The sequence below is a fragment of the Dermochelys coriacea genome, chromosome 10, assembly GCF_009764565.3.
Source record: "Dermochelys coriacea isolate rDerCor1 chromosome 10, rDerCor1.pri.v4, whole genome shotgun sequence".
Lineage (NCBI taxonomy): Eukaryota > Metazoa > Chordata > Testudines > Dermochelyidae > Dermochelys > Dermochelys coriacea.
Genome location: NC_050077.1, coordinates 3,952,147 through 3,964,342, shown reverse-complemented (window position 1 = coordinate 3,964,342; position 12,196 = coordinate 3,952,147). Strand labels below are relative to the sequence as shown.

Genomic DNA, 12,196 nt, shown 5'->3' with positions numbered 1-12,196 from the left:
GGAGAATTTTTATGCTTTACCAGTTCTACCCTGGTGCAGTTTGCAAGAAATGTCATTATATAAATACAGAAAGAGCAGGAATTTTTTCAACCCCAATGCAGAAAATAACTTCCCGTCTGAATCGCTGGTGTTGGGCGACATATGTGAGTTGTATTCACTCCAGACTGTGTTTCTAGGTCTCCTGTGGGAGAGTTCCTCTTGGCTGGAGGAAGGACGAAGACATGGCTGGTTGGTAACAAGCTAGTGACTATCACGACGAGTGTTGGAACAGGGACACGGTCATTGTTGGGCCTTGACTCTGGAGAGCTCCAGAGCAGTACAGAGTCAAGGTAAACATCACTCTGATTTTAACATTCTTTTCCCTAATGAAGCCAGTTAAAAACCATTGTGTTAGAACTGATTTGAAGTTACTGTTTTGTAAATAAAAGAAATGATTTTTTTTTTTTGTCTGGTATGAATTATAACCCACTGTGTTACTAGTTTCAGAGTTCAGAGTAGCAGCCGTGTTAGTCTGTATTCGCAAAAAGAAAAGGAGTACTTGTAAAAACTAGTTGTAAAACTATTTCCCCATGGTATTTCTCCCCCCCACCCCACCCCCCCACTGTTCCTCTGATATTCTTGTTAACTGCTGGAATTAGCCTACCTTGCTTGTCACCATGAAAGGTTTTCCTCCTTCCCCCCCCTGCTGCTGGTGATGGCTTATCTTAAGTGATCACTCTCCTTACAGTGTGTATGATAAACCCATTGTTTCATGTTCTCTGTGTGTGTATATCAATCTCCCCTCTGTATTTTCCACCAAATGCATCCGATGAAGTGAGCTGTAGCTCACGAAAGCTTCTGCTCTAATAAATTTGTTAGTCTCTAAGGTGCCACAAGTACTCCTTTTCTAGTTTCAGAGTAGCAGCTGTGTTAGTCTGTATTCACAAAAAGAAAAGGAGTACTTGTGGCACCTTAGAGACTAACAAATTTATCTGAGTGTAAGCTTTCGTGAGCTACAGCTCACTTCATCCCTATTCTGAACTCTAGGGTACAGATGTGGGGACCTGCATGAAAACCCCCTAAGCTTATTTTTACCAGCTTAGGTTAAAATTTCCCCAAGGTACAAACTATTTTATCTTTTGCCCTTGGACTTCATTGCTGCTAACACCAAGTGTCTAACAAATATATAACAGGGAAAGAGCCCGCATGGAAATGTCTTTCCCCCCCAAAATCCTCCCTAAACCCTACACCCCCTTTCCTGGGGAAGGCTTGATAAAAATCCTCACCAATTTGCATAAGTGAACACAGACCCAAACCTTTGGATCTTAAGAACAATGAAAAAGCAATCGGGTTCTTAAAAGAAGAATTTTAATTGAAGAAAAAGTAAAAGAATAACCGCTGTAAAATCAGGATGGTAAATATCTTACAGGGTAATCAGATTCAAAACATAGAGAATCCCTCTAGGCAAAACGTTAAAGACACAAAAACAGGAATATACATTACTAGTTATCCTTCTTTTTCCCTTCCCTCCCCCGCCTTAGTTCAGACCCTGTTTTGCAAGTGAGACAAACTAAAGAAGCTCCAGCAAAGCTGGAATCTCAAGCTGGCCAGCAGGTGTGCAGAGGATCTCGCAACAGAGTCAGGTCAATGTCTGGTAAGCAGTCTCAGCACATTTCTGTCCTTGGAGACTTGCAACCATTATTGGGTAAGTCTGATCTGTGTGTCCAGCCTCAGACCTAAACTTAGGCCACGTAAAAAGACAAGAGTGGTCTGATCACAGGACCCAGTACTTAGTATGAAGAACTAGAATGAGTAGCAGCAATGAATGCTGGCTTCCTGAAAGGTTGATTTCTGCCTGCTGGTCTTAGCAGTTGTTTGTATGGTGAAACCTGCAGTAAAGCCTTCTCTAGTAGCCAATCCCCCTGGCTTAAGAGTCCAATGTATACTTCTGCCAGGTTTTCAGCACAATGTACAATTCATTCATGTGAGATATAGGGATCAAAGATGCTATCAAAGTGCACAGAACTATTGGGTCGGGAAGGAATTTTCCTCCAGGGCAGATTGGAGGAGGCCCTGAGAGTTTTTCGCCTTCCTCTGCAGCGTAGGTCACTTGCTGGAGGATTCTCTTCACCTTGAAGTCTTTAAACCATGATTTGAGGACTTCAATAGCTCAGACATAAGTGAGAGGTTTATTGCAGGAGTGGGTGGGTGAGATTCTGTGGCCTGCATTTTGCAGGAGATCAGACTAGATGATCATAATGGTCCCTTCTGATCTTAATGTCTATGAGTCTATTTATTGCCTGTTTTCTTGGCATTGCGTCCGGTTGTGTCTCTCTAAACTGAGCTCCTGGGTTCCTCCTTTCTTACCCTCCATGTCTTTTGTTTTACCAGGTGGTCATGCCTTACGTGTTGGTGCTTTAGACAGCTCAGCCCCCCAGGGGTTACGGAGTCCTGCTGGTTCTGCACCTCGAACAGAGAAGGCCACTCCTGGTGGCCATGCTCCTCTGCAGAAAGAAAAAACAAACCTGGCTGCATATGTCCCACTGCTGACACAGGGCTGGGCAGAAGTATTAGTCCGGAGGCCCACAGGTACTCCTTAACCAACTGCACAAAGGGACTTCTGAGCTGTGGTTTGCTAAGAAATTAGGATTATATAGAAAAAATATCCGTGTCATTAAATGTAAATGGAATTCTTCCATGCTGCTTAACCTCTCTGTTCTTAATGTTTAATTTGTCAGCCAGGTCTTTGGAAATTGCACCTTTTAATGATGCAAAGTTTTAAGACGCACCTGTGAGAAGATTAAAATCCTTATGTAAACTAAATCCTGCTGCATTATGCGTATGGGCATTGTGTTGGCACTCAATTATCTATTCATTATGGTACTGCCATTTCTGAGTGCCGCTGCATTCCTTCTTACAAATCTAATTTCCAAAGTGTGAACAAGGCCCAATGCTGGAGTAATAACTTAGTGCATGACTGCTGTTTGTGAAGGAATAGCAATGGTGTTGAAAGTATGAAGGTTAAAAAAACAGGGTAATCCCAAAATTCCTGGACATCAATGCATTCCAGAAGCCACGTGGAAGCAAGACTTGCATATTTCAGCTTGAAGTTGTCTTGTAAGAGAATCATTTAAAATTGCCTTCTATGATTAATTAAAATACTCCAGCAGTTGAAAACCTTTGGGGAGCCGGCTTTGAGCTAAAACATCAGGACTAAAGAGTTTTGGGGAGGAGAGAAGCATGCGGCACTGGGGACTGATTCTCATTTAAAATGTGAAATTAACCAAATCAGCTGGTAACTGTCAAGAAAACCCTAGAACTACTCAGCTTAATTTTTATCTGCAAGTCCCAGGGCCGTTGATGCTGCTGAGTTTGGCTATTTGAACTTTCTGTCTCCGAAAGGAGAGAATATCTAACTTTCCTGACTGTTCCCCTCCCTTCCAGGTAACACAAGCTGGTTAATGAGCCTGGAGAACCCGCTCAGCCCCTTCTCGTCAGATATAAACAATATGCCACTGCAGGAGCTATCCAACGCACTCATGGCTGCAGAACGATTTAAGGAGCACAGAGAGACGGCTTTGTACAAGTCCCTCTCAGTCCCTTCCTCCAGCTTGGCTACTGGGACATCCAAACCATCTCTTCTGCAGCGTTCCAATACAGGTGAGAGATGAATGTAGCATGTCGCAGAGAGCCGGCATTCGCTTGTATAAAACGTGGTAAGACTGCAGCAGTCTTCTGTCGTGAGTTGCAGCAAATCTAGTAGTACAAAGTAAAAAATAAGGTCATGATTGGGAGAGCTTAGTATTCAGTAAAGTAAGCCGTTCCTGATCTCCCATGGCATATTAGAAGTGAGGTAATCACTTTCCTTAAGCACCCCTTATTCCTAAAAGGGAGCTATTTTGTAGTGGTCTCAAGCTAAATGTGTCCTGAGTGAAACTGACCAGATTTGAAACTATTTTTTGGTCTACTGCTTGTTTTAAGGTTGAGCCAAAGATTGTCCGTGTGTCTGGATGGATCTACTCCAGCATTCATGTTTTTCGTTACCTCTTGCATAGATTTTTCCATTGGGCAGTGGTTACTAAGTTAATGGCCTGTTACAAACCCTCCCTCTGAGGAGTCATTGATGCTCTCTTTCGCAAGTGTCTTCAGGATGATGTGGCAGAGCGCACATCACGTTAATAGAAGGAGTGTTTGCCTCTGTGCTGACTTCTGACTTGAGTCCTGAGTGTTTTATTCATTCGACTTTCGGGCGGTGGGCTTTTTAAACATCCACTTCTCTGCACCAAGGAGGCTTTGGGCCTGCTTTACACTGCTCCAATTCCAGTACAGCTCCCCGGGTGTTATTAATATTGGGATTCCTAATGTCGACTGACTGCTGGCATTTCAAGCTAACCCTGTTCAGAGCAAATCTAATGGACGTGCTGCTTAGAACTCTGAGACTGACCCACTGTTAGCAGCAGACAAGACTGTATGGTGGCGTCAGTCATAGTGCAGGTTGTCTGGGAGTTCAGTAAAAATGCCTATTTCCAGGTTCAGCTTTGCTATTAAACCTTGCCTATGCGGCATCTGATTTTATTCTTTCAAAACATGTGCATGCAAAAACGCAGGCAGTTAAAACTGGATGGCAAAATTGAATGGTGATTTTTTTTTTTTTTTTAAAACACTCCTCTGCTCCAGCAGGCTCTTTGATTTTTATGAACTCCTGTAAGTTCTGGTGTATAGACAAATGCTGCCTGATCAGTTTGGAAAAGCTAAAAGCAGACAACTTTGAGATCCGCTTTTTGACTGCCACTCACACAGAGTTTTGAATGTGCAGTGAATTGTTTCCGCCATATTCATGTTCAGCTGATGTCTTACTACGAACTTACCATAATCAATTGGCACAAAGACCTATATTTAAGAAGTGTTGAGATTGTAATGCCAATGTATATGTTCTTTTTAAAGAGGCTAAATCTCTCTTTGTGTGAACCTTTATCCATATCCTGCTGTTTAAATTCTCCTAAATACTTAAATGACCCCTGCAAAATAACTGGCTGTCTGGGCTCATTTCTTGCTTGTGCTGGGACTCTAGTAAAGCTGACCCCTCTTGTAGATTTAAAATAACAAATCAGAAATTCCTTTTCTCCCAGAGAACAATTTCAGAGTCTGATTGTTTGAATGTGTTTATGCCTCTTTATTTGTGTCAATGAGACCCTCGACCCTTAAGTTTTCCCTTTTTACATCTAGTGAGACTTTCACAGCTTGTTCCTTGCTTTTATTTTATTTTTTTAAATAGGCTCCTGGTTACATTAAACTCTGTGCTTTTTAATTTTTTCATATAGTCTCTCCTTCCTTTTGATGTAGCTGCTCACTTGATTTCCCTTTGCAGTGGCTTCTTTCTCTTCCATGTACCAGTCCAGTTGTCAAGGAAAGTTGCACAGGAGCATATCCTGGGCAGGTATATATATCTTTAAGGAAAAAAAATATTGCCATAGAAGAACACCTCTGATTCATAGAAACTGTCTCCCTCATACCTCATCACCCTGCCATGTTTCCTGTTTGTCCCTGCTGGTCTCATTACCTTCGACGAATGGGCTCTTGACTAGCATGAAGAAGTCCAAGCCAGATACGACATTTGCAAGCATGAGTAACTTTAATGCAACCCTTTTTTGGGTGGAGTGAGGTCATAGCTCATGAGATTTAGACTATAGAGTGACATCATAAAAGATCTGAGTTTCCTAACTTTTAAGTTAGATCTTGTAATTGGGTTTGTGTTCTGTTTATTAATTCAGAAGCTTCCCCCTTCTAGAATAGCTCCTGCAATGCTGCATATATAACTCCACACAAATGAAACCCAGTGCTTCTCATTGCACTGAGTAGTCAACCAAAACTGGCCATGGGAAAAGAATCTGAAAAGAGAAGCTGGTTAGAAAGTCTAAGTTTGAAACTACAGTATAATTGCTGGTTACAAGGCCTTTTTAAAAACAAAAACCAAAATCTGTTTCAAGGAGAAATATATAACAAATTGTAGCTTTCTGTAAATTCAGTAGCTGTGTAAAATCTTCCTCTTGCTTTGGGGCTGTAATTTATTTCCTAAGTATATCAAATCTGTAGATAGTAATCAAAATGGATACCTCTAAACACAGCAGTTGCATTGCATTTGGTCTGCAGTGCTTAATTAGGTGAATTAAATCCCACCTTCCTTCAGTGGAAAATCCTATGTGGAATAGCTGGTTATTCATTACTGGATTACTGTATTGGCACAATGCTATTAAAGTGACACACAGATGTTGCAATACATTACTCTTCTATGGTCCTCTTCTTTGCTCATATTATCCTACTTCCCCCTACAGTGCAATTACTGAACATTCAAATTATTTAAAAACACCAGCAAAATTGGCAGTAATATTAGAACTAGGGAAGTGAAAACCACAGAGAGTATGTGCAGGTGTGTTCTGGCTTGGACAGCTAACCAGATCAGCACGTTTTTAGAAGGTATGTGTGTGCAGTGCTAACTCTTAATTGCTTCTTGAAATAACTTTGGTCCTGTGAGCTGAAATCAATCCAGGAAAAGCTGCTTTAGTGACTTTTTTTTTTGCTGATTTTTTTTGTGTGTGCGTGTGCTAAATTTTTTTTTTTTTTTTTAAATTTTACTTTGGAAAACAAATCTTAGCCTTTCAGATTGGTCTTCCAATTCTGTGTGTACAAAATGGGAAGCCTCCTGTACTTCAGCCTTTTCCTCAGGACAAAAAAACCAAGGCAAACAGAAGTCTTCAGTCAAATGCATTCCTGTGTTCAGGGTTACTGTGTATAGTAGACACTTGGTTACCCCTTCTACTAACCTCTTCACCATACACAGCACTTATACGGAGCTTTCTTTCAGTCTGGTCTATTTAATTAGCTATTTGTCCGATTGGAAACCACATGCAGACTTTCCAATATTGCTGCAATACATGCATTAATGATGTCCTCCTGTCCTTTAATAAAGCATAGACTATACTGTTTAATTTCTACTGAAGCATACTGAGAAAACTGTCAAAATGCAAGTAAATGACTTCTAGTAAATTTTTTTGTCTCTTTCGTTTAAGGCACGAGAGCATTTGTTATATACAATGCTTATTCTTTTCCACAATTGCATAGAACTTATGTTTTCGTTGCCTGTTTAATAACAAACTTTAATGCTAGTCTTGCACTTCCTTACATCTGTCTAGTTACTGTCTGTCCTGATACTTGAGTATTAATATGCGCAAGGATCCATTTTCTCCATTATCTTTCTATTACTTGTCCAATAGTAACAGTTTGGAAGCACTGCGCTTAGTGTGACAAAGCAGTTATACAACCCTTTGGTATGAGGGTAAGTCGACCAATTATTCTGTATGAAGGGGAGACCTCTAGCAAGTCTGATGTGCCATTAAAGTCCACACTCTGTGATCAAAGATATATGTTATACCACACATTGAATATGGCCTTCCACTAAATTCCTAGTAGGGAAAAGGCTGGTACTTCAGAGGAAAGGATGGGGTCCCATCGTGCCACTCCTCTCTACGTGCCTGAGTTACTCTGTTTGTGTCTTGGTAGAATCGGCGGTAGTTCTGGAAGAGGGGAGCCAATTGGAAATGGATTTAAAAGAAACTGATTCCCTGGCATCTCAAGAGTTTGAAGACTTTAAGGCTGTGTGCTCTGAGCAAGCCCTGGCTGAGGAGAAGTTCAGCAAACCACACAAGGCTTACAGCAGGGTAAGGCTGTCATGCAGCCAGCTAGATACCAGTCTGATAACTTTTCTGTCCCAAGCCAGAGAAGGAGCTTTAATATACACTGCAGATTTGTATGTGTTTTCCATTTGTACTTTTTATTGTTTTAACTATAGCAAAAGGTTTTGAACTTGGGTAGATTGCACATGCAGTTATGCTTGTGGGCTCAGATGGTCAATCTAAGGCCTTGCTGGCCATTTGCACACATAGGAGAAATGGTAACTGCATGTGTATGGGCTCAGGGTTTAGGCTTCTGTCCTTCTGGTAATTAGGCCATATCTGCCTATATTGAAGCAGTAATTCTTTAGTATAGTGTATTTAGTGGTGGCAATGTCTCCCTGTCCACTGGTGTCTTTCCCATGCATGTTCTCTTGTGGGTTTTATCAAGGTGCTACTCAGAAAAACAGCTTTTCTTTGACTTTTTCTTTAAGTCCTCTTCAACATCTAGTCAAGAAGAGAAATCTCTGAAATCCGACGAACTGGTGGCCGGCGGAATTCCCATCGGCAGGGTTGTCCCTTCGGAGGATGGCAGGACTCTGGAAGAGCTCTCCTTCCAGCCTTCCCAGCCACTCAGCAAATCCAGCTCTTCCCCTGAGCTTCAGACGCTGCAGGAAGTCCTCAAAGACACAAACCCTAAAGAGGCAACTGGAAGGCTGAGCACGGAACTGAAATTGAAATCTCAGTCTGGGAACCTTGAAGGAGAAGGGGCCAGTAGCTGGCTGAGCAAAGGGGATGACGCTGGACTAACGGGTACAGCCAGACTGGATTGCAGCGTCCCTTCTTCCTCTCCCCGCTCACCCAGCGGCCACCGTCCTAGAGGGTACACCATCTCGGATTCAGCCCCTTCGAGGAGGGGCAAAAGGATAGAGAGAGATGCCTTCAAGAGCAGGACAGCTGCCTCCAATGCCGAGAAAGTACCTGGAATAAACCCAAGGTGGGTAGGTAGCTGCGGGGGGTGCCTAAAAAGGGCTTATGGTGTTTCCAGATGTAAACTTCATTTTAACTCGTGTCTTAGAACTAAGATTTTTTTAGAGGTTTAGCTAAATTTGTTTAAATGCAACACATGAGGTTTTCTGGATCTTACAAACCCTAAAACTGAACAGACAGGAGATGTAACTGCCTATAATTTAATCCAGGTTTTAGCACCTGTAACCTGAATTTTGGGCAAAAAGAAATGTGGCAAACATCTCAACAATTTCTAAACTTTTTTTTTTTTTTGGTTTCTAAAAACAATTAATTTGGATTAATATTCCTCCCCATTTGGAATCAAAACACACATGCAATTTGAATGCAGGAGACCTAGAAAGTAAATTAACTATAAACCAGTGAACCAGAGCAGTCTCTCCGTCCGAGATGAGTGAAATGCAAAATGGTACACAGCATGAACAGTGGGGGGGGGGAAAGTAAATTATATTGGTTGTTTGAGCCTAGTAGTATCCCAGAGATCTAATTTGAAGATCTTTACCTTGCTGGTGGTATATTAATTTGTGAAATATTCAGAGGAGTCCAGAGCCTAAGAGAATTCATTAATCTTCTAGATCTGAAATAAAACAATGGCCGTGAGATAGGATTTGATTTCCACTCCTTTGTGTTTCATAAAGATCCAGTGCCCTTTCTGGTATAGGGAAGTCATGCTGCTGCCACTATTGAGCTAGTTGATTTTGTGGTATAGTATGTGCATATACAGAAAACTGTAGGTGGAGGAAATACCTGCTGTGCTGTCAAAGGAGGGATCCTGCACTGTGAGCAGTTGATCTCAGACCTCTCCTAAAGCGAAGTTGTAGGCCACAGATAGACGGAGGCTTTCTTGTAGGGTAACGGGATTTAATTTCTCTTCTTAGCTTTGTGTTTTTACAGTTATACCACTCCCCGTTCTTTGGAGATGAATCCAACAAGCCCCTTTTGTTGCCAAATGAGGTAGGCAATGGTTTTAAGTATGAACACTTGGAATGATTGCTTTAATCACACTTGCTTTTAAAAATCGAAATATATACTAATTAACGAATTAAGAGGCTGGATAGTGGCAGTTATGGGTGGTCCCTTAATGGCCCAGCTGCTGGAGATGTAAAATCTTGGGTATCCCTGATGAACTGATGACCCTTGTTTGTAATTGTGGATTGTGATTTCCCTCCCCTCCCCATTTCTCACAATGCTTATGTACTGCTGTGATGAGATGGCTCAGTTCCCACTCCTAGAGCCAACAGCAACCGATTTGCTTGCCAAACAGTACATTTGGTCTCCAAGGGCAGGGTTTTTGCCCCCTAATACTAGCTTCCAAACAAGTAGGTGTGTTGTTGCTTTGGTGGTAACAGCACCGGGTGAAATTGGGCAATATGTGTTGAAGAAGGTGGCTAAACAATTGGTGGTGACCAATATGACAGACTGGGAGTGGCCAAGAGGAATTATCCATCGCAGAAATAGACCAGAATAAAACCAATGTTCTGTGGGGAAGTACAACTCTGTAGAGATGGCACAAAGCATAGAGAACCTACTAGTAAAATATGAGTTTGGGTTGTCATTTCCTTGGTCCAAGTAGCAAACTAGCTCACCCATTATTTGTCCATCTCCCCGCTGAAGTACTATTCTGTGTGACAGTATTATCCAGAAAAGTGTTTTCTAGAACTGACCCTGCGGTGAGTTCTCTATGCTTAGAGTTAAACACAGTATAAGAAAAAAGAAAAGGAGTACTTGTGGCACCTTAGAGACTAACAAATTTATTAGAGCATAAGCTTTCGTGAGCTACAGCTCACTTCATAAGAAGAGTCTATCAGTTGTCATGGCTGGTGCTTCAGATACATTCAGTTGTCAGGAGATTAAATTAATATGAAACATAAAAAACAGAAAAAGGAATAATACACTCTATTAAATACTTTATTTGTATCAGTCAGAAGCTAATATTATATGTGCCTTTCTGTGGTAAATACCTTAATGAAGTTTATCAAGGAATAATTGTGTGGAGATCAGGAATCTCTCACTACATATGCTCTCAAGGTCTATGATGTGGCTGCTTATCAGTGCCATTCAAAGAAATGACCAGTGAACATGTTTTAATTGTAGACATTTGAAAGTTCGGTGCAGCTCCTAGATCAAATTTCTTCCTATGATACCCACAAGATTGCTGTGCTCTATGTAGGAGAAGGACAGGTGAGTTCTTACAAGTACTAAAGTATAACTTTCACTAGAGGCCAAGCAGCTTCCCTTGAACTGCAGTAATTTCTACACATTTTAAAGTAGCTTCTTTTTGTGCTGTGGCTTCCCAGTTTATTCAGAGAGTGCCCAAGCGATAGCAAAACGCCTTAAGGCCTGAGGTTTCACCTTAGTACTTGTTCATAGTGCTGTACAAGCACCGACTGTGCAACTTTATAGTAGCTGGGCTTATATTTCACTTAGTCCACTGTATCTTTTGCTAATTTCATTTCCAAGTGACTCTTCGTGACATTGGTATTTCTTCCATGTGGCCAGCTCTAGAAGCTTTGACGGCTTTAGGCAAATATTCTGCTAGCCCAGCCCAGACTCAGTGAACACTTTTGTCACCCACCTGTTCTGCCTGTACAGAGTCTGCCCTTGTGCTCTGCTTGCCAGTCGTGGAATCGGTTCACAGCACTTGTAAGGAGGTGAATACATTTTAACAGTCAAAAGGTGTGAGTAAGTACTTGAACCTCCCATATGAGACACTCAATTTTTTTCTCTAGAGCAACAATGAGATCGCTGTTCTGTCAAATGAACATGGCTCCTACAGATACACGGAGTTTCTGACTGGCTTAGGGAAGCTCATTGAACTCAAAGATTGTCAGCCTGATAAAATTTACCTTGGTGGTCTGGACGTGTGTGGGGAGGATGGTCAGTTTACCTACTGCTGGCACGATGACATTATGCAAGGTAGGGCATCCCAATTAAAGGGTTACACTTCTTGGGGGACAGGATTGTGCCTTAATGCACAAGTCAGCGGGTCTGTACACCTTTAAACTTTACCCTGTGGTGCCAAATTGCTTCTGTTTTTGGGGTGTGGTAAAGAGAGGGATTTCCTACTAGCTTCCTGAGTCTGCCTGGATTCCCTTTCCATGTTGTTTAATACGTTTAATCTTCTGCACTGATGACTTGGGAGAGGTTGACACACACATTTATATTAGGCAAAAAAAAATCTTGCTTTTTATTCTGAACATACGGACCGTATGAGACATGGTTTTATGTCTGTCCTTGTATCAAATCAGTCTTGTTTTATGGGCCACTAGAGTACCAGAAACCAGATGATGTATTATAGCAGCCATCTGCTACCATCGAAACCATACCAGATGTTTCTTTAAAGAACAATATTTAAAGCTGGGTGCTGTTGTCAACCTTAATCTCATGACTGGGTGTTAACACAGCATCTCACGCAATCAGCAGTGAAAAGAAATTCATTTAAAAGTCTAAGGTACTTAATTCTTTTTGTACATAGCAGATTCTCCTCATCTATGCTGCTGTGGCCCTACAGAAATTGCTGTAAA

At 41.6% G+C, this 12,196-nt stretch overlaps 1 protein-coding gene across 11 annotated transcripts in view; it reads left to right on the top strand.

Annotated features, from left to right (window-relative positions):
- TSC2 (TSC complex subunit 2) overlaps positions 1-12,196 on the top strand; it is a 45,898-nt gene that overhangs the window by 27,464 nt on the left and 6,238 nt on the right. For all 11 annotated transcript variants that reach the window (XR_006274798.1, XM_043493932.1, XM_043493926.1 and 8 more), the window contains 9 exons: positions 177-329; positions 1,521-1,633; positions 2,371-2,568; positions 3,424-3,639; positions 7,537-7,694; positions 8,141-8,643; positions 9,551-9,626; positions 10,767-10,853; positions 11,402-11,588. Coding sequence is in view for 10 of the 11 variants with exons in the window: in XM_043493932.1 (XP_043349867.1) it covers positions 177-329; positions 1,521-1,633; positions 2,371-2,568; positions 3,424-3,639; positions 7,537-7,694; positions 8,141-8,643; positions 9,551-9,626; positions 10,767-10,853; positions 11,402-11,588 (1,691 nt within the window). In the remaining variant the exon portion in view is untranslated. The remainder of the gene's footprint in view (positions 1-176; positions 330-1,520; positions 1,634-2,370; positions 2,569-3,423; positions 3,640-7,536; positions 7,695-8,140; positions 8,644-9,550; positions 9,627-10,766; positions 10,854-11,401; positions 11,589-12,196) is intronic.